General features: G+C 47.8%; 1 protein-coding gene across 1 annotated transcript; it reads right to left on the bottom strand.

Annotated features, from left to right (window-relative positions):
- Positions 1–8,472: 8,472 nt before the first annotated feature.
- Positions 8,473–18,161, bottom strand: LOC144677336 (scavenger receptor cysteine-rich domain-containing protein DMBT1-like; the record flags this gene model as incomplete). The annotated part of the gene is made up of 4 exons (XM_078537472.1): positions 8,473–8,891; positions 9,451–9,753; positions 14,428–14,745; positions 17,856–18,161. Coding segments are annotated over 4 exons (1,346 nt in total), but the record flags the coding sequence as incomplete, so codon positions are not given.
- Between the last annotated feature and the right edge of the window lie 4,764 nt (positions 18,162–22,925).

The raw sequence follows: 22,925 nt of genomic DNA, 5'->3' as shown, positions 1-22,925 counted from the left end.
ATGCTGTCGAAGGAGCCTTGGCGAGTTGCTGCAGTGCATCTTGTAGATGGTACACACACTGCTGCCACTGTGCGTCGGTGGTGGAGGGAGTGAATGTTTGTGGATGGGGTGCCAATCAAGCGGGGCTGCTTTGTCCTGGATGGTGTCGAGCTTCTCGAGTGTTGTGGGAGCTGCACTCATCCAGGCAAGTGGAGAGTATTCCATCACACTCCTGACTTGTGCCTTGTAGATGGCGAATAGGCTTTGTGGCATCAGGAGGTGAGTTACTCTCTGCAGGATTCCTAGCCTCTGACCTGCTCTTGTAGCCATTGCATTTATATGGCTGGTCCAGTTCAGTTTCTGGTCAATGGTAACCATCAGGATGTTGATAGTGGTAGTTCAGTAATGCCATTGAATGTCAAGGGGCGATGGTTGGATTCTCTCTTGTTGGAGATGGTCATTGCCTGGCACTTGTGTGGCGCGAATATTACTTGCCACTTGTCAGCCCAAGCCTGGATATTGTCCAGGTCTTGCTGCATTTGGACATGGACTGCTTCAGTATCTGAGGAGTCGCGAATGGTGCTGAACAATGTGCAATCATCAGCGAACATCCCCACTTCTCACCTTATGATGGAAGGAAGGTCATTGATGAAGCAGCTGAAGGTGGTTGGGCCGAGGACACTACCCTGAGGAACTCCTGCAGTGATGTCCCACAGCTGAGATGACTGACCTCCAACAACCACAACCATCTTCCTTTGTGCTAGCTATGACTAACCAGAGGAGAGTTTTCCCCCTGAGTCCCATTGACTCCACTTTTGCCAAGGCTCCTTGATGCCACACTCTGTCAAATGCGGCCTGGATATCAAAGACAGACATCCTCACCTCACCTAGGGAGGTCAGATCTTTTGTCCATGTTTGGACCAAGGCTGCAATGAAATCAGGAGCTGAGTGGCCCTGGCAGAACCCAAACTGGGCGTCAGTGAGCAGGGTCTTGCTAAGCAAGTGTTGCTTGATAGCACTGTTGATAATCCCTTCCATTACTTTATTGATGATGGAGGGTAGGCTGATGGGACGGTAGTTGGCAGGGTTGGAATTGTCCTGCTTTTTGTGTACAGGACATACCCGGGCAATTTTACACATAGCTCTGTGGATGCCAGCATTGTAATTGTTCTGGAACAGCTTGGCTAGGGGCGCGGCAAGTTCTGGAGCACAAGTCTTCAGAACTATTGCTGGAATATTGTCAGGGCCCATAGCCTTTGCAGTATCCAGTGCCTTCAGCTGTTTCTTGATATCACGTGGAGTGAATCAAATTGGTTGAATACTGGCATCCGCGATGCTGGGGACCTCCGGAGGAGGCTGAGATGGATCATCCACTCAACACTTCTGGTTGCAGATTGTAGCAAATGCTTCATCTATATCTTTGTGTGGGCTCCTCCATCATTGAGGATGGGGATATTTGTGGAGCCTCCTCCTCCAATGAGTTGTTTAATTGTCCATCACCATTCACGACTGGATGTGGCAGGACTGCAGAGCTTAAATCTGATCTGTTGGTTATGGGGGTCGCTTAGTTTTGTCTGTCACTTGCTGCTTTATGCTGTTTGGCACGCAAGTAGTCCTGTTTTATAGCTTCACCAGGTTGACATCTCATTTTTAGGTGTGCCTGGTGCTGCTCCTGGCCTGCCCTCCTGCACTCTTCATTGAACCAGGGTTGATCCCCTGGCTTGATGGTAACGGTAGAGTGGGGGATATGCCGGGCCATGAGGTTACAGATTATCTTTGAGTACAATTCTGCTGCTGCTGATGGCCCACAGCGCCTCATGGATGCCCAGTCTTGAGTTGATGGTCCTGTTTACGAAATCTATCCCATTCAGCACGGTGGTAGTGCCACACAACACGATGGAGGGTGTCCCCAATGTGAAGACCGGACTTTGTCTCCGCAACGACTGTGTGGTGGTCACTCCTGCCCATACTGTCATGGACAGATGCATCTGCGGCAGGCAGGTTGGTGAGGATGAGGTCAAGTATGTTTTCCCCTCTTGTTGGTTCCCTCACCACCTGCCGCAGACCCGGTCTAGCTGTTATGTCATTTAGGACTCGGCCAGCTTGGTCAGTAGCTGTGCTACCGAGCCACTCTTGGTGTTAGACATTGAAGTCCCCCACCCAGAGGACATTCTGCACCCTTTCCACCCTCAGTGCTTCCTCCAAGTGGTGTTCAACATGGAAAGGAGCACTGATTCATCAACTGAGGGAGGGCGGTACGTGGTAATCAGCAGGAGGTTTCCTTGCCCATGTTTGACCTGATGGTGAGACTTCATAGGGTCCGGAGTTAATCTTCAGGACTCCCAGGGCAACTCCCATCCGACTGTATACCACTGTGTCGCCACCTCTGCTGGGTCGGTTCTGCTGGTGGGACAGGACATACCCAGGGACACTGACGGTAGGGTCTGGGACGTTATCTGTCAGATCTGATTCCATGAGTTTGGTTAGGCCACGCTGCTGCTTGAGTTATCTGTGAGACAGCTCTCCCAATTTTGGCACTAGCTTGCTGGTGTTAGTAAGGAAGACTTTTGCAGGGTCGACATTGCTGAGATTTCCGTTGTCATTTCTGGTGCCTAGATCGATGCTGGGTAGCCTGTCAAGGCCGTATTGAATGAACGGCATGACACTAGGAAGTTCACAGGAACAAAGGGACCTTGGCGTGTGTGTCCATAGGTCTCTGAAGGCGGAGGGGCATGTTAGTGGGGTGGTGAAAAAGGCATATGGGACACTTGCCTTTATCAATCGAGGCATAGATTACAAAAGTAGGGAGGTCATGTTGGAGTTGTATAGAGCCTCGGTGAGGCCACAGCTGGAGTACTGTGTGCAGTTCTGGTCGCCACATTATAGGAAGGATGTGATTGCACTGGAGGGGGTGCAGAGGAGATTCACCAGGATGTTGCCTGGGATGAAACATTTAAGTGATGAAGAGAGGTTGGATAGACTTGGGTTGTTTTTGTTAGAGCAGAGAAGACTGAGGGGCGACCTGATCGAGGTGTACAAGATTATGAGGGGCATGGACAGGGTGGATAGGGAGCAGCTGTTCCCCTTAGTTGAAGGGTCAGTCACCAGGGGTCACAAGTTCAAGGTGAGGGGCAGGAGGTTTAGGGGGGATGTGAGGAAAAACTTTTTTGACCCAGAGGGTGGTGAGGGTCTGGAATGCGCTGCCTGGGAGGGTGGTGGAGGCGGGTTAGCCTCACATCCTTTAAAAAGTACCTGGATGAACACTTGGCACATCATAAACATTCAAGGCTATGGGGCCAAGTGCGGGTCAATGGGATTAGGTCGGTAGTTCAGGTGTTTCTCACGTGTCGGTGCAGACTCAAAGGGCCGAAGGGCCTCTTCTGCACTCTGTGTGATTCTGATCCTGTCCAGTTTTGTTCCCTTGTCACAACTGAATGGCTTGTTGGCCATTTCACAGTCAACCACATTGCTGTGGTCCTGTAGTTACATATAGGGCAGATTCTCTTCCCTGGAGGGCATTAGTGAACCATCTGGGTTTTTACAACAATGGTTTCATGGTCATCATTAGACTTTTAATTCCAGATTATTGTCGAATTCAAATGCCACTATTTGCCGTGGCGGGATTGGAACACGGGACCCTAAAGCATTACCCCCGGGTTCTGGATCATTAGTCCAGCGACAAAGCCACTACACCATCACCTCCCCTCACGCTATTAGGATGGAGTTACAGCATTTTAACCCCAGCGACAGTGAAGGAACGGCCGACATATTTCCAAGTCAGGATGGTGAGTGGCTTGGAGGGGAACTTCCAGGTGGTGGTGTTCCCATGTGTCTGCTGCCCTTGTCCTTCTAGACGGTAGTGGTCATGGGTTTGGAAGGTGCTGTCTAAGGAGCCTTGGTGAGTTGCTGCAGTGCATCTTGTAGATGGTACACATACTGCTGCTACTGTCCGTCGGTGGTGGGAGGGAGTGGATGTTTGTGGATGGGGTGCCGATCAAGCGGGGCTGCTTTGTCCTGGACAGTGTCGAGCTTCTTGAGTGTTGTGGGAGCTGCACTCATCCAGGCAAGTGGAGAGTATTCCATCACACTCCTGACTTGTGCCTTGTAGATGGTGGACAGGCTTTGGGGAGTCAGGAGGTGAGTGACTCACTGCAGAATTCCAAGCCTCTGGCCTGTTCTTGTATCCACAGTATTTATATGGCTGGTCCAGCTCTGGTTCTGGTCAATGGTAACCCCCAGGATGTTGATATGTGTTTGTTTGTGTGTCTGTCAATGTGTCTGTATGTGTGTCTCTGTGTGAGAATGTGCGGGTGTGTGTGTGTATATATATGTGTGCCTGTGCACGTGTGTTTCTGTGAGTGTGTGTAATTGTGCTTTTGTGTGTGTTAGTGAAAGTGTGTGTGTGTGAGTTTGTGTGTGAGATTGTGTGTGTGTGAGATTGTGTGCATACGTGCATGTGTGTGTGTGTGTGTGTGTGAGCGCCTTTGTCTCTGTGTGTGTGTTTTTGTGTGTGAGAGAGAGAGAGAAAGTGTGCATATTTACATGTGTGCGTGTCTGTCCATCTGCATGTGTGTGTGTGTCCGTGTGTGCATATGTGTGTCTGTGTGTTTACGTGTGTCTGCGTTTCTGTGATTGTGTGCCTGTGAGTAAGTGTGTGTCTATGTATGTATGTGCGTGTCTATGTGTGTGTGTCTGAGTGAGTGTGTGCCTATGTATGTATGTGCGTGTGTGTATGTGTGTGTCTATGTATGTATGTGTGTGCCTGTGTGTGTGTGTCTGAGTGAGTGTGTGCCTATGTATGTATGTGCGTGTGTCTGAGTGAGTGTGTGCCTATGTATGTATGTGCGTGTCTGTATGTGTCTGAATGTGTCTATGTATGTGTGTATCTGCGTGTCTGTGTGTCCATGTGTGACTGAGTGAGTGTGTGTCTACTTGTGTGTGTGTGTGTGTGTGTGCGCGCCTGAGTGAGTGTGTGTCTGTGCCTGAGTGAGTGTGTGTCTATGTGTGTGTGTGCGTGTATGTGTGTGTGTGCCTGAGTGAGTGTGTGTCTATGTATGTGTGTGTGTGTGTGTGTGTGTGTGTGAGTGTGCGCCTGAGTGAGTGTGTGTCTATGTATGTGTGTATGTGTGTGTGTGCCTGAGTGTGTGCCTATGTATGCGTGTGCGTGTCTGTGTGTGTGTGCCTGAGTGAGTGTGTGTCTATGTATATGTGCGTGTGTGTGTGTCTGAGTGTGTGTGTGTGTGTGCCTGAGTGTGTGTCTATGTTATGTGTGTGTGTGTCAGAGTGTGTGTGTGTGCCTGAGTGTCTATGTGTGTGTGTGTGTCTGAGTGAGTGTGTGTCTATTTACATGTGTGTGTGTGTGTGTGTCTGAGTGTGTGTGTGTGCCTGAGTGAGTGTCTATGTACGTGTGTGTGTGTCTGTGTGTGTGTCTGAGTGAGTGTGTGTCTATGTATATGTGCGTGTGTGTGTCTGAGTGTGTGTGTGTGTGCCTGAGTGTGTGTCTACGTATGTGTGTGCGTGTCTATGTATGTGTGTTTGTGCCTGAGTGAGTGTGTGTCTATGTATGTGTGTGCGTGTGTGCCTGAGCGTGTGTCTATGTATGTGTGTGTGCCTGAGTGAGTGTATGTCTATGTATGTGTGTGCGTGTGTGCCTGAGTGTGTGTCTATGTATGTGTGTGTGTGCCTGAGTGAGTGTGTGTCTATGTATGTGTGTGCGTGTGTGCCTGAGTGTGTGTCTATGTATGTGTGTGTGCCTGAGTGAGTGTATGTCTATGTATGTGTGTGCGTGTGTGCCTGAGTGTGTGTCTATGTATGTGTGTGTGTGTGTGTGTGTGTGTGCCTGGGTGAGTGTGTGTCTATGTATGTGTGTGCGTGTGTGCCTGAGTGTGTGTCTATGTATGTGTGTGTGTGTGTGTGTGTGCCTGAGTGAGTGTGTGTCTATGTATGTGTGTGCGTGTGTGCCTGAGTGAGTGTGTGTGTGTGCCTGAGTGAGTGAGTGTGTGTCTGTGTGTGTGTGTGTGTGTGTGTCTATGTCTGTGTGTGTGAGTACGTTTCTGTGAGAGGCATTCACAAGTGCCGCCACTTCCCGAATCTAACCCAACCGGCGTCATTCCAAATCGGCCGCTGTCGCCCGTGGTCCACCCCAACCTAAACCTGGTCCCCTCGAGCTGACCGGAGCAGGGATTCAGGCGCTGCTGTCAATGGCGGGCGCCCCGTCTCCGCGCCACGGCCCAGGCCCAGGCGGCAATCCCAGCCCCGGGGCGACTCCCGGCTCGACCCCCGACGTGGCCACTTACCGATCACCGTGACCCTGGCCCTGTCGCTCAGGGTGGAATTGTAGCGCTGACCCCGCCTCTCCAGCTGGTACATGCACGTGTAAAAGCCGCTCTGGCTCAGGTTGACGTTCCGGACCACGAAGGTGACGTTCGAGTACTCGGCTTCCGCCTCCAGGGAGCTGGTGTAGGAGGCCTCGCCGACCTTCTGCAGGTAGAAGGAGGCCCCGAGGTGGTAACTGGGCGAGGCACATTGGATTCGGAGGGACTCCCCTTGTGCGAATATACTGGAGGTCCTTAACACGGCGATTTCTGGGCTTTGAAGCTGCTCTGGGTCAAAAGAAAACATCGTGAATAAAACATTTGCCCCCAAAGCCCTCAGGTCACAGGGGTCGACAAATGTGGAAGGTCCTGAGGGGACCTGACAGGGCAGATGCTGAGAGGAGGTTTCTCCCCCTCATGGGAGAGGAGGCACTCGGTAAACACAAAGGGTCGCCCATTTAGGGCGGAGATTGTTTTCTCGATCTTTCACGGGACGCGGGCTTCGCTGGCCGGGCCCAGCATTTCTATTGCCCGTCCCTGGTTGCCCCTTGAGAAGGTGGTGGGTGAGCTGCCTTCTTGAACCAGTCTGTGTGGTGTAGGTACACCCACAGTGCTGTTAGGGAGGGAGATCCAGGATTTTGTCCCTGTGGTGTAGGTACACCCACAGTGCTGTTAGGGAGGGAGTTCCAGGATTTTGTCCCCTGTGGTGTAGGTACACCCACAGCGCTGTTAGGGAGGGAGATCCAGGATTTTGTCCCCTGTGGTGTAGGTACACTCACAGTGCTGTTAGGGAGGGAGTTCCAGGATTTTGACCCATCGACAGTGAAGGAACGGCCGATATATTTCCAAGTCAGGATGGTGAGTGGCTCGGAGGGGAACTTCCAGGTGGTGGTGTTCCCCATGTACTGAACCATGTGAAAAGGGATCACTGACATTGAACCGAAGTGTTGTCAAGCAACAGATACAGAAAATGCTGGAGAAACTCAGCAGGTCTGGCAACATATGTGGAGAGAGAAACAGAGTTAACGTTTTCAGTCAGCATGACTCATCTTCAGAGCTAAGTAGAAGTAGAAATGTGATGGGTTTTACACTATTTAAGAGGAGATACTGCAAAATAGAATTCGGGGATAGGTGGGGGCTAAGGAGAGAGTGACAATGATGCCATATTTGCAATAGGGAGTGTTAAAGGCTAAAGGAGATGCTGATAGTGGAATAAAGGTAAGATCGCAGAATGTGTCAATAGCAGATAAACACATTACATTAACACTATTAAGACATTCTGCCTCCTTACCTTTATGCCACTCATTGCAACAAACTAATGTCAATAACTCTGCAATTTTCTGATTGGAATGATAAGCCATGCTGTATATACCTCAAGGTATCCAGTAATAAATGGCACTGACCCATGTCCTTGGTCCTCTGACCGATTTTAGTCCAATTAGATAGGGTCTTCACTCAGGTCTGCATCTGCCCTCCAGCAGATTTGTGGGAGTGCTGAGTTGTTTGGTATAATTGTACTGGAACCGTTGGGTCTCTCAGGATGACAGCACATCTGTGTCCGTGCCACACCCTCAATTGGGGAAGAAGGCCAGTCTCATTCTTGCTTGGTCTTCATGACTTATACATGACTCCAGATCCACATGAAGATGGTTGAATTTAACTGCCCCTCAGAAATGGCCCTGGAAACCACCCAGTTAACCTTTTTCAGGTCAATGAGGGATGGGTGATAAATGGTGGCATTGCCAGTAATGCCCACACCCTGAGAACGAATGAAACAAAAGGCACCAGCCTCCCTCCTATATCTGATGTAAGTGGCCAATATTCGTGTGTGGACTTGAACAGTGAATTTTAACACATGATCCAAACTCAATAGCGTTAGCATAACCTGTTAACCTGCTGTTGCCACATTCTGCTATCTTACCTTCACGCCGCTATCCGCACCTTCTTTAGTCTTTAACGCCCTCTTTCTATTGAGCCCATGACATCTTTATCGATCTATCATGAGCGCCCACCTATCCCTGACCTTCTATCTCTCTCCACTTGCCACAGAGTGTGAAATCCATCACATTTCTACTTCTCTCTGGCTACGAAGGAGATTCACACCGACTCAAAACGTTAACTCCGTCTCTCCCGCCAGCGGAGATTTTTTTTAAAAATTATTTCCCAGCCTTTTCCGTTTTTAGTTCAGGTTTTCCCAGCGTCCGCAGGATCCGGGCCCCCACTTCCTTGGCCTTGTCGGCACTTCCCATTCAACAGAAGGACATCGTCCGGCCAAATCCTTACCTGAACAGATCACGCCCGCGTCATTATTCTGGCGACAGGTCCGGGGCATGATGACCTGCGACGGGCAGGACCACAGGAACTTCTCCGTCCCATTGCAGCGGACGTTCTCCAGCAGGATTGGCCCTGCCCCTTCTCCGAAGTGGCCGCCGGGAGTGGCCGATTGGCCAAACCCGCAGCCCACCTGGTGGCACACCACCTGGGCGTCGACAATGTCCCACCCGAAATCGCAGATGGTTCCCCAGGTGCCATTGTAGAAAGCTTCGACTCTACCGGAGCAGGAGGTGGGTCCATCCACAAGCCGAAGTTTAGCATTTTCTGTCGAGTGGGGAAAACAAACACTGCAACATTGACGATCCAAACACACACGATAAAAAGAGTCATCGGAGGGTCTATACCATTCGGCATGTTCCATAGCCCATTGCAGACAACTCCAAGGATGGGAAACGAATTATATTTCTTTAAAAAGCATTTATTCGGTTCAACGGATTAGCTTGCTGTTTATGTGGCACCTGTACCTGCGAATTGGGAGCACTAGTGGGCCAGGCAAACAACGCTAGACGAACTAAGTGACAGCCATTCACTGACTCATTCCTCGGGCGTCGCCTTGACCAATCAGGATCAAGCTGCCTGGTTTAAATTTCAAGCAACACTCGACAGTTAACTGTCAGTCACCAACACTGGGGCGCCCTCCACGGCAACGCCTCTCTACCAATCAGAGCCCACGTGCCAACCAATCGGCACACTCTTCACATGCGGTACGAATTGTTGTTTCCCCCCTCCCCCCACCCCCGCACTTGTAATGCGAAGTGTCCTGATGAGTGCAAAGGTGCAAAGATTCGACGTGTCTCTCTTTTCACCTGAAAGCCGGCCTTACCTACGACCGCGATCTCCACCGATGCGCTGTCCTCGGACGCAAAGACCAGCTCCGCCACCTCCAACTGGTAGTTGCACCAGTAGGTCCCCTCGTGGCTCTTGTTAATGTGCTCGAGATCGAACTTCACGTTGCCCTGACTGGAGGAGATCACGCCCGTTAAGACTGGCGTCTCTTCGCCCATTTTGTATAGGGCCATCTGCGCACCCTTGTACAGGGAAGACGCCCCACACACAAACTTGATGGTGTCTTCCTTGAAGAATAGACCATTTCCAGATACTGCCAACGTCGGCGGAGGTGGCTGAGCTGTGGCGACAGAAAACAAGACTTGGTTTCTTCTAAAAGACTTGCTTTTGACCACTGAAGGCCTTCCTTGCCACACTGGCGGACAGTCCTCCATTTGCCAATCGGACATTCTGCGCGTTCTGCGTGACCTAACTCGACTGGTCGGACCACATTTGGAATATTGTGAGCAATTCTGGGCCCCCGTCTCTCAGGGAAGGATGTGCTGGCCCTGGAGAGGGTCCCAGAGGAGGTTCACGAGAACGATCCCAGGAATGAAAGGCTTAACCTATGAGGAACGTTTGAGGACTCTGGGTCTATACTCGATTGAGTTTAGAAGGATGAGGGGGGGGATCTGATTGAAACTTACAGAATACTGAAAGGCCTGGATAGAGTGGACGTGGGGAAGATGTTTCCATTAGTAGGAGAGACTAGGACCCGAGGGCACAGCCTCAGAGTAAAGGGAAGACCTTTTAGAACAGAGATGAGGAGAAACTTCTTTAGCCAGAGAGTGGTGAATCTATGGAATTCATTGCCACAGAAGGCTGTGGAGGCCAGGTCATTGAGTGTATTTAAGACCGAGATAGATAGGTTCTTGATTGGTAAGGGGGTCAAAGGTTACAGGGAGAAGGTGGGAGAATGGGGTTGAGAAACTTATCAGCCATGATTGAATGGCGGAGCGGACTCAATGGGCCGAATGGCCTAATTTCTGCTCCTATGTCTTATGGTCTCTTATGGTGCCAAGCAACTGAACCCAGGCCGATGGTGGCCTTCTGCTCCACTCACTAGTCATGCAACCAATTGAGTTAAGCGATGTAGGAGGCAGGTAAGCTTTGGGGAAGAGTCAGGAGGTGAGTTACTCGCTGCACAATTCCCAGCCTCTGACCTGCTCTTGTAGACACAGGGACAGAGGGACACAGGGACAGGGGTGGGCCATTCAGCCCATCGAGCCTTCTCCGCCATTGAATTGGCTCCTGGCAGGTCATCGACCTCTCCGCCACTTTCCCGCGATACCTCCATACCCCTTGACGTCACTGGTCCCCAGAAACCCATCGACTTCTCTCTCGAAACTCACTGACTGAGTTTCCACAGCCCTCTGGGGTAGAGAATTCCAAAGAATCACCCTGTGCTAGCTGCCAGCATCATCCAATGCAGAGGGACGTTACTGCAAGGTGTCCAAGAGGTCTTAGATGGGAAAATTGCGCCATTTCCCGGCCGTGCAAGTGACAAAATGGCGCCTCAGTTTTCTAGCCCCAAACCCCCGTGCCGATCTCCATCAAAACTTGGACAACATTCAGGCTTGGGCTGACCAGTGGCAAGTAACCTTCAGGCCGCCCAAGTGCCAGGCAATGGCCATCTCCAACAAGAGCGAATCTAACCATCTCCCCTTGGCATTCAATACCATTACCATCGCTGAGTTACCAACTATCAACATCCTGGGGGTGAGGGTGGTTACCATTGACCAGAAACTGAGCTGAACCCCACCCCCACATAAATCCTGCACAATGGAGGTACACCAGATTAATCGCTGGGGTGTTGGGATTTCTTATGAGGAGAGATTGGGGTGGGGGACAGGGTCTGTATTCCCTGGAGTTCCGAAGGATGAGGGGTAGCCTCACTCAAACCTAGGAAAATCTTACAGGGCGTGACAGGGTGGATGAAGATTGGATGCTCAATTTGGCTGTTGAGCCTAGAACTGGGGAGGACCGAATGTCAGGGTAATGGGCTGGGGTGAGGAAGGATTTCTTCACTCAGATGGGGTGGGGGGTGAATCTTTGGGATTCCCAGCCAAGAGGGTTGTGGAAGCTCAATCATTGGCCACGATCAAGAGTGAACATCTGGAGACTAATGACATCGATGCTTATGAAGATAGTGTGGGAAAGTGGCGGAGAGGTAGATGATCAGCCATGAGATAATCCAATGATGGACATAAGACCTAGGAGCAGAAATTAGGCCAATCGGCCCATCGAGTCTGCTCCGCCATTCAATCATGGCTGATAGGTTTCTCAACCCCATTCTCCCGCCTTCTCCCCGTAACTTTGATCCCCTTACCAATCAAGAACCTATCTATCTCGGTCTTAAATACACTCAATGACCTGGCCTTCACAGCCTTCTGTGGCAATGAATTCCATAGATTCACCCACACTCTAGCGAAAGAAGTTTCTCCTCATCTCTGTTCTAAAAGGTCTTCCCTTTACTCTGAGGCTGTGTCCTCGGGTCCTGGTCTCTCCTGCTAATGGAAACATCTTCCCCACGTCCACTCTATCCAGGCCTTTCAGTATTCTGTAATTTTCAATCAGATCCCCCCTCATCCTTCTAAACTCCATCGAGTATAGAACCAGAGTCCTCAAACATTCCTCACATGTTAAGCCTTTCATTCCTGGGATCATTCTCGTGAACCTCCTCTGGACCCTCTCCAGGGCCAGCACATCGCAGGAACAGGCTCGATGGGCTGAATAGCCCACTCCTGTTCCTGCATCCCTATGTCCCTGTGCCTACAAGAGCAGGTCAGAGGCTGGGAATTCTGCGGCGAGTAACTCCTCTCCTGACTCCCCAAAGCCTGCCTACCCTCCACATTGCTTAGCTCAACTAGTCACATGACTAGTGAGATGACCATTAGGCCGCCAACTGCCTGGGTTCAATTGCTTGGAACGGTCTAGGTAGTTCATGTAGGTTGACTCCTTAGCTTCTCCCATGCTTAAATTGGGTTGGGGGGGTGGTGGAGGGAGGTGGGGGTTGAGGATCAGTCTGTATAACCCATGTCCCTTGCACATTAGCCTGAGGCCCCTGTATCACGGGTCCACTGATATTATCACTATGCCGCCATCTCAGGCCGATAAATGGCAGATGGAATTTAACCCTGAAAAGTGTGAGGTGATACACTTTGGAAGGAGTAATTTGACAAAGAAGTATTCAATGAACGGCATGACACTAGGAAGTTCTGAGGAACAAAGGGACCTTGGCATGTGTGTCCATAGATCTCTGAAGGCAGAGGGATATGTTAGTGGGGTGGTGAAAAAAGAATATGCAGCACTTGCCTTTATCAATCGAGGCATAGATTACAAAAGTAGGGAGGTCATGTTGGAGTTGTATAGAACCTTAGGCCACAGCTGGAGTACTGTGTGCAGTTCTGGTCGCCACATTATAGGAAGGATGTGATTGCACTGGAGGATGTGCAGAGCAGATTCACCAGGATGTTGCCTGGGATGAAACATTTAAGTTATGAAGAGAGGTTGGATAGACTTGGGTTGTTTCCGTTGGAGCAGAGAAGACTGAGTGGCGACCTGATCGAGGTGTACAAGATTATGAAGGGCATGGATGGGTGGATAGGGAGCAGCTGTTCCCCTTAGTTGAAGGGTCAGTCACAAGGGGACACAAGTTCAAGTTGAGGGGCAGGAGGTTTAGGGGGGGGGATGTGAGGAAAAACATTTTTACCCAGAGGGTGGTGAGGGTCTGGAATGTGCTGCCTGGGAGGGTGGTGGAGGCGGGTTAGCCTCACATCCTTTAAAAAGTACCTGGATGAGCACTTGGCATGTCATAAACATTCAAGGCTATGGGCCAAGTGCTGGTCAATGGGATTAGGGAGGTAGGTCAGGTGTTTCTCACGTGTCGGTGCAGACTCGATGGGCCGAAGGGCCTCTTCTGCACTGTGTGTGTGATTCTGTGATCCTCCGATCTCTCCGGGACTTGGTCATTCTCTCCACGCATATTGCCGATCGTCTGTCTCCCTCTCTAACCCCGGAGAGATACTTCCATGTCTCCCTCGTAGATATTGACCAATTCCCATTGCCTGAAAACTGACCGATCCCCACCCCCAACCCCCAAGACCCCAGCTTTATGTTCAAGGGGTGAATCAAGGGTGGACCCCAGGAGACGGTTTCGCGCACACACAAAACAACCCGAGCTGGGGCGGGGTGGGGGGGAGCATTCGGCCTATCAAGACCGTCCCAGCGTTGAGCAGACCTGCACCCCACCCCCCAACTTTTTCGCATTTTCGTTCATGGGGTGCGGCTGTCGCTGGCCGGGTTTAGCGCTTTGTTGCCCATCCCTCGCAGGACCTTGAGAAGGTGCTGGTGAGTTGCCTTCTGGAGCCTCTGCAGGGGCGTGGGTACACACCCTCAGCGCGGTGAGGGAGGGAGGGAAGTCCAGGGTCTGGACCCAGAGGCAGCGAAGGGGACGGCCGATATCGTTCGAGGGCGAGTGACTTGGAAGGGGAACTGGACCTCACCCCCACCCCCACCCCCAGCACATCCACCACTCCATTCGCCCGCCCAGATTGTACATTCCGCACCATCGCTAGTGACTAGCGACCCAGCACGCTTAAAGGGCAAGTGTAGACACTCGCGCACAGGAACTTGTGTAAAATAACACTGCTTACGTATGTACATAAGCATCTGCAGTGGCTGACTATGACTGTGGATATAAAATGATGCTGGGTGGATGGATGCAATGACTCCTGTACTCCAGTTTTGCTGAAATATATTCTGTAAGTTTTTTTTTTGTAGAATTCGCATTATGGGCAACTTTTGAGGGAATTTTAATTTCCAATGCATTACATGGTTCCTGAGGTCTGTTGGCAGTGTCGGAACTAAGCAGGCATCGCTGGGAGTGTTATGTGTATGTGTGTGCATGTGCTCGATTCATTTTAATTCTGGGAGCAGGAAAAGGCAAAAACGACCTTGTACGCGCGGGCATTACCAGAGCACGTGGCAGTAGCCCCGTTCAATCGATCGCAGCTGATCCCGCTGATCCAGGCTCTCGCCGGACAGACCCACAGGTGGGCCTCGGCGCCGCTGCACTGGACCATGCTCAGCCAGATGGGTTTCTGGATGTCGGCGAACTGCGACGGGTCCATTTGCCCCTTGGCAAAACCGCAGCCGAGCTGCCTACAGACCACCTGCACGTCCGTGATGCCCCAGAATTCGCCGCACACCGAACCCCAGGTTGCGTTGTAGTACACCTGAACGGTGCCCGAGCAGTCGTTCTCTCCGTTGACTAAGCGGAGTGCCACGTCATCTGCAAGAGAGGAAACACGTTAGCCCGGCCAGTTGGAAATTAGCCCTCTGGGGAGATGGTGGTGTAACGGTAACATCACTGGGCTAGTAATCCCAAAGTCCCAGGCTAGTGGTCTGGTGGACGTGAGTTCACCAGCAGCCAGTGGGGATTGATACTCAACTAATAAATCTGCAATTCTAAAGCTGGCCTCGTTGCTGTTAACCGTCTATCAGCAATTGTTGCAAAATCCTAATAGCCTTTAGGGAAGGACATGCGCTTTGGGTTTGGCCTACATGTGACTCCTACAGTATGGTTGCTTGAAATGTTCAAGGGATGGGCAGCTCTGACTGAGATGAATCCAAAATCTGCCCCTATTTCGCCTTATCCCTAGTACAGAAGTTGGGTGGGGTGGAAAACACGAGTTATACTGCAACTAGAGTACTGGAGACAGTTCTGGTCACTATATGACAGGAAGTACGGTGCAAGTAAGGGGACTGAGGAAGGGAATTGGCATGTTGGTCTTTATCACAAGAGGATTCGAGTCGCAATTGCAGATGTTTTGCTGCATTTGTGCAGAGACACAATTGTGTCTTGGCTTGACCACACCTGGAGTATTGCCTAGAGCTTTGGCTTCCTTATCATCGAGTTATGCAGCACAGAAGCAGGCCCTTCAGCCCATCATGTCCATGCAGCCATCATACACCTAACTATTCTAACCCCATTTTTCCAGCACCTGCTACGGCTTTTCAAGCGCTCATCTCAACACTTCTTATGAAGGATGCAATTGCCATCGAGGGAGTGCGGCCGAGGGGCCACCGGACGAATTCCTGGGATGGCGGGATTGCCTCGTAAGGAGAGATTGAGGAGTTGGCGCATGTGCTCCATAGGGTTTAGAAGAGCGAGAGGTGTTCTCATTGAGGGACCCAACATTCTTACAGGGATCAAGGGGGGGAGCTCAGGACATATTGATAAAGATGTCATGGACGCAACACAAAGGGAGTGTTAAAGGCTAAAGAAGGTGCCGATAGCGCGTAAAGGTAAGATAGCAGAATGCGGTAATAGCAGTTCAACACGCTATACTAACACACTTAACACATTCAATGATGCAGGAAGGATGATTCCCTCTTTGCTAGGGAGGGCGGGTGTCTAGAACCAGGGGACACAGTCTCAGAACAAGGGGTTGGCCGTTAGGATTGAGATGTAGGTGAATTTCTTCACTCGGCGGGGGTGGTAAGCCATTGGAATTCTCTACCCCAGAGGGCTGAGGAAGCTCAGTCATCGAGTATGCTCAAGGCTGAGGTTGATAGATGTCCAGGTACCAATGACATCAATGGATATGGGATTAATGCGGGGCAATTGTGTTCAGGTAGATGATCAGCCCTGACCTAGTTGAACGGCAGAACAAGCTCAAGGGGCAGAATGGCCTCCTCCTGCCCCTATTACCTATGTGACCCATATTTGCTTTCAATTGCTTTATCAACACAATGGACCACCTTCAAAGGTATGTGAATTTGACCAGCAAGGTGTATCCTCCCACCAGGCGCTCAGCCTCGTACAATTCATCATATATTGTCTTCCTGTGTTAGTCCCTCCCAACCGCAGCACCGAACACGTCTCCAAATTCGATCCCATCTTCCATCGGTCTGCTCAATTCACCCTTCATCATCAAGAAGGCAAGAACTGGAAACAGAGCAGGCCATTCGGTCCATCGAGCCAACTTCATGGCTGATCCGCTTGTGGCCTTAACTCCGTTTTCCTGCCTGCCCCCCACACACCACCACACCCCCCGCCCTCCCCCCACCCACCCCACAATGATGCTTGACTCTCTTGCCATCCAAAAATCTGGTCTAACTCAGCATTGGATATATTCAGTCAACCAGCCTCCTGTGCCCTCTGGGGAAGAGAATTCCAGAGACTAACTGAGAGAAGCAATTCCTCCTCACCTCCGTCTTAAATGGGAGACCCGTTAATGTTAAACCGTGCCCCCTGCTTCTCGACACCCCCGCGGGAGGCAAAAACCTCCCGGTGTCTACCTTGTCAATGCCCCCGCAGGATACCATGTGCATCAAACAGATCACCTCTCATTCTTCTGAAACCCAATGAGTATAGGCCCAACGTGCTCCACCTTTCCTCATAAGACAACCCTTTCATCCCAGAAAGCAGCCTAGTGAAAATTCTCTGCACTGCTCCCAATGTAAGTATACCCGTCCTCAGGCAAGGAGACCAAGGCTGTACACAATACTCCAGGTGTGGTCTCACCAACGCCCTGTACTGTTATACCAAAACTTCCCGACATTTATATCTCATTCCCCCTTGCAATAAAGGGCAAGTAACATTTGTTGCCACATTAGTGCCAGGCAATGACCATCACCAACAAGAAAGAATCTAACCATCGCCCCTTGACATTCAATGACATGAACATCGCTGAATCCCCAACCCTCAACGTCTACAAGATGTGCTGCAGGAACCCACCAAGGCTCCTGAGGCAGCAGCTTCCAATCCCATCGAGAAGGACAAGGGCAACAGACACATGGGGAACCCCACCACCTGGAAGTCCCCCTCCAAGCCACTCACCATCCTGACTTGGATATATAATCAGCCGTTCCTTCACTGCCACTGGGTCAAAATCCTGGAACTCCGTCTCTGACAGCGGTGTGAGCAATTCGGTCAATAAATGCTGGCCTTCCCGTTGACTTCCTATCTGCTATAGCTGCATGCTAACCTTGTGTGATTCACGGACTAGGAAACCAAGTTCCCTCTGTACAGTAGCATTCTGCGACCTCTCTCTATTTTGGTAATGTTTTGCTTCTCCATTCTGCTTCTAAAATGGACAACCTCACTTTGTACTCCATTTGCCAATGTCTTGCCCACTCACCTAACCCCCGCAGACTTTTCGTTTCAGTCTGTTTTTAACCTCAGCAGCTTTGGCTGCAATACAGTCAGTCCCTCCATCCAAGTCATTCATATCGATTGTAAATAGCTGAGGCCCCAGCAACGATCCCTGCGGTGCTCCACGAGTTATGGTTTGACAACCAGAAAATGGTCCATTTGTCCGGACTCCCTTGTTTCCTGTTAGTCAGCCAATCTCCACATGGAATAAAGAGCAGCCGGTGGTGCTCAGCGCTACTCACCGATCACCGTAAGGTATATGGGGTCACTGCGGGAGGAGTTGAAGTGCTTTCCAACGATGTCTGCCTGGTACGAGCAGGAGTAGTTGCCTTGGTCCTCTTTCGTGATGTGGTGAAGTTTGAAGTGGGAGCGGACCAGGCGCGAGGAAGCAATAGTCGTGCTGATGAAGTTCTGGTCGTTGTCCTTGTACAGGTAGAACTTGGCTCCCGAGAAGTAGTTGGGTGCCTCGCACAGGATCTCAACGGACTGTCCTTTCATTAACCTGCTGGAATCCCCGCTCACACTGATATCCGGCGTCACGAGGTAATCTGTACCAGGAATCAGATGGGGAAAAGCATTATTCCGGTAAAAACACGTGGGATAAGCAGCCGAAAAAACGGGGCATTGTCAGAGATCCGAAATCTAGACAGATAGGTAGACAGATGGATAGACAGATAAATAGACAGATGGATAGACAGATAAATAGACAGATGGATAGACAGATAGATAGACAGATAAATAGACAGATGGATAGACAGATAAATAGACAGATGGATAGACAGATGGATAGACAGATGGATAGACAGATGGATAGACAGATGGATAGACAGATGGATAGACAGACAGATAGACAGATGGATAGACAGATAGATAGACAGATGGATAGACAGATGGATAGACAGATGGATAGACAGATGGATAGACAGATAGGTAGACAGATGGATAGACAGATAAATAGACAGATGGATAGACAGATAGATAGACAGATGGATAGACAGATGGATAGACAGATGGATAGACAGATGGATAGACAGATGGATAGACAGATAAATAGACAGATGGATAGACAGATAAATAGACAGATGGATAGACAGATGGATAGACAGATGGATAGACAGATGGATAGACAGATGGATAGACAGATAGATAGACAGATGGATAGACAGATAGATAGACAGATGGATAGACAGATGGATAGACAGATGGATAGACAGATGGATAGACAGATAGATAGACAGATGGATAGACAGATGGATAGAGAGATGGATAGACAGATAGATAGACAGATTAATAGACAGATAAATAGACAGATGGATAGACAGATGGATAGACAGATGGATAGACAGATAAATAGACAGATGGATAGACAGATAGATAGACAGATGAATAGACAGATGGATAGACAGATGGATAGACAGATGGATAGACAGATAGATAGACAGATGGATAGACAGATGGATAGACAGATGGATAGACAGATAAATAGACAGATGGATAGACAGATAGATAGACAGATGGATAGACAGATAAATAGACAGATGGATAGACAGATGGATAGACAGATGGATAGACAGATAAATAGACAGATAAATAGACAGATGGATAGACAGATAAATAGACAGATGGATAGACAGGTAAATAGACAGATAGATAGACAGATAAATAGACAGATGGATAGACAGATGGATAGACAGATGGATAGACAGATAAATAGACAGATGGATAGATAGATGGATAGACAAATGGATAGACAGATGGATAGACAGATGGATAGACAGATGGATAGACAGATGGATAGACAGATAAATAAACAGATAGGTAGACAGATGGATAGACAGATAAATAGACAGATAAATAGACAGATGGATAGACAGATGGATAGACAGATGGATAGACAGATGGATAGACAGATAAATAGACAGATGGATAGACAGATAAATAGACAGATGGATAGAGAGATGGATAGACAGATAGATAGACAGATGAATAGACAGAGAAATAGACAGATGGATAGACAGATGGATAGACAGATGGATAGACAGATAAATAGACAGATGGATAGACAGATAGATAGACAGATGGATAGACAGATGGATAGACAGATGGATAGACAGATGGATAGACAGATAGATAGACAGATGGATAGACAGATGGATAGACAGATGGATAGACAGATAAATAGACAGATGGATAGACAGATAGATAGACAGATGGATAGACAGATAAATAGACAGATGGATAGACAGATGGATAGACAGATGGATAGACAGATAAATAGACAGATAAATAGACAGATGGATAGACAGATAAATAGACAGATGGATAGACAGATAAATAGACAGATAGATAGACAGATAAATAGACAGATGGATAGACAGATGGATAGACAGATGGATAGACAGATAAATAGACAGATGGATAGATAGATGGATAGACAGATGGATAGACAGATGGATAGACAGATGGATAGAAAGATGGATAGACAGATGGATAGACAGATAAATAGACAGATGGATAGACAGATGGATAGACAGATGGATAGACAGATAAATAGACAGATGGATAGACAGATAAATAGACAGATGGATAGACAGATGGATAGACAGATAAATAGACAGATGGATAGACAGATGGATAGACAGATAAATAGACAGATAAATAGACAGATAGATAGACAGATAAATAGACAGATGGATAGACAGATGGATAGACAGATAAATAGACAGATGGATAGACAGATGGATAGACAGATAAATAGACAGATAAATAGACAGATGGATAGATAGATGGATAGACAGATAAATAGACAGATAGATAGACAGATGGATAGACAGATAAATAGACAGATAGATAGACAGATGGATAGACAGATGGATAGACAGATAAATAGACAGATAAATAGACAGATGGATAGACAGATAAATAGACAGATGGATAGACAGATAAATAGACAGATGGATAGACAGATTGATAGACAGATGGATAGACAGATGGATAGACAGATAAATAGACAGATGGATAGACAGATGGATAGACACATAAATAGACAGATAGATAGACAGATGGATAGACAGATGGATAGACAGATAAATAGACAGATAAATAGACAGATGGATAGACAGATGGATAGACAGATGGATAGACAGATAAATAGACAGATGGATAGACAGATTGATAGACAGATGGATAGACAGATGGATAGACAGATGGATAGACAGATAAATAGACAGATGGATAGACAGATAAATAGACAGATGGATAGACAGATTGATAGACAGATGGATAGACAGATAAATAGACAGATGGATAGACAGATAAATAGACAGATGGATAGACAGATGGATAGACAGATGGATAGACAGATAAATAGACAGATGGATAGACAGATGGATAGACAGATAAATAGACAGATAAATAGACAGATGGATAGACAGATGGATAGACAGATGGATAGACAGATAAATAGACAGATGGATAGACAGATGGATAGACAGATAAATAGACAGATAAATAGACAGATGGATAGATAGATGGATAGACAGATAAATAGACAGATAGATAGACAGATGGATAGACAGATAAATAGACAGATAGATAGACAGATGGATAGACAGATGGATAGACAGATAAATAGACAGATAAATAGACAGATGGATAGACAGATAAATAGACAGATGGATAGACAGATAAATAGACAGATGGATAGGCAGATTGATAGACAGATGGATAGACAGATGGATAGACAGATAAATAGACAGATGGATAGACAGATGGATAGACACATAAATAGACAGATAGATAGACAGATGGATAGACAGATGGATAGACAGATAAATAGACAGATAAATAGACAGATGGATAGACAGATGGATAGACAGATGGATAGACAGATAAATAGACAGATGGATAGACAGATTGATAGACAGATGGATAGACAGATGGATAGACAGATGGATAGACAGATAAATAGACAGATGGATAGACAGATAAATAGACAGATGGATAGACAGATTGATAGACAGATGGATAGACAGATAAATAGACATATGGATAGACAGATAAATAGACAGATGGATAGACAGATGGATAGACAGATGGATAGACAGATAAATAGACAGATGGATAGACAGATGGATAGACAGATAAATAGACAGATAAATAGACAGATGGATAGACAGATGGATAGACAGATAAATAGACAGATGGATAGACAGATGGATAGACAGATGGATAGACAGATGGATAGAAAGATGGATAGACAGATGGATAGACAGATAAATAGACAGATGGATAGACAGATGGATAGACAGATGGATAGACAGATGGATAGACAGATGGATAGACAGATAAATAGACAGATAGATAGACAGATAAATAGACAGATGGATAGACAGATGGATAGACAGATAAATAGACAGATGGATAGACAGATGGATAGACAGATAAATAGACAGATAAATAGACAGATAGATAGACAGATAAATAGACAGATGGATAGACAGATGGATAGACAGATAAATAGACAGATGGATAGACAGATGGATAGACAGATAAATAGACAGATAAATAGACAGATGGATAGATAGATGGATAGACAGATAAATAGACAGATAGATAGACAGATGGATAGACAGATAAATAGACAGATAGATAGACAGATGTATAGACAGATGGATAGACAGATAAATAGACAGATAAATAGACAGATGGATAGACAGATAAATAGACAGATGGATAGACAGATAAATAGACAGATGGATAGACAGATTGATAGACAGATGGATAGACAGATGGATAGACAGATAAATAGACAGATGGATAGACAGATGGATAGACACATAAATAGACAGATAGATAGACAGATGGATAGACAGATGGATAGACAGATAAATAGACAGATAAATAGACAGATGGATAGACAGATGGATAGACAGATGGATAGACAGATAAATAGACAGATGGATAGACAGATTGATAGACAGATGGATAGACAGATGGATAGACAGATGGATAGACAGATAAATAGACAGATGGATAGACAGATTGATAGACAGATGGATAGACAGATAAATAGACAGATGGATAGACAGATAGATAGACAGATGGATAGACAGATTGATAGACAGATAAATAGACAGATAGATAAATAGACAGACAGATAAATAGACAGACAGATAAATAGACAGATGGATAGACAGATAAATAGACAGATGGATAGACAGATGGATAGACAGATGGATAGACAGATGGATAGACAGATGGATAGACAGATGGATAGACAGATAAATAGACAGATGGATAGACAGATGGAT

Source organism: Cetorhinus maximus, unplaced genomic scaffold (assembly GCF_964194155.1).
Source record: "Cetorhinus maximus unplaced genomic scaffold, sCetMax3.hap1.1 HAP1_SCAFFOLD_2424, whole genome shotgun sequence".
In the NCBI taxonomy this organism is placed as follows: Eukaryota; Metazoa; Chordata; class Chondrichthyes; order Lamniformes; family Cetorhinidae; genus Cetorhinus; species Cetorhinus maximus.
The sequence above is the reverse complement of the archived record's forward strand: the minus strand, read 5'-3'. Positions and strand labels throughout refer to the sequence as shown.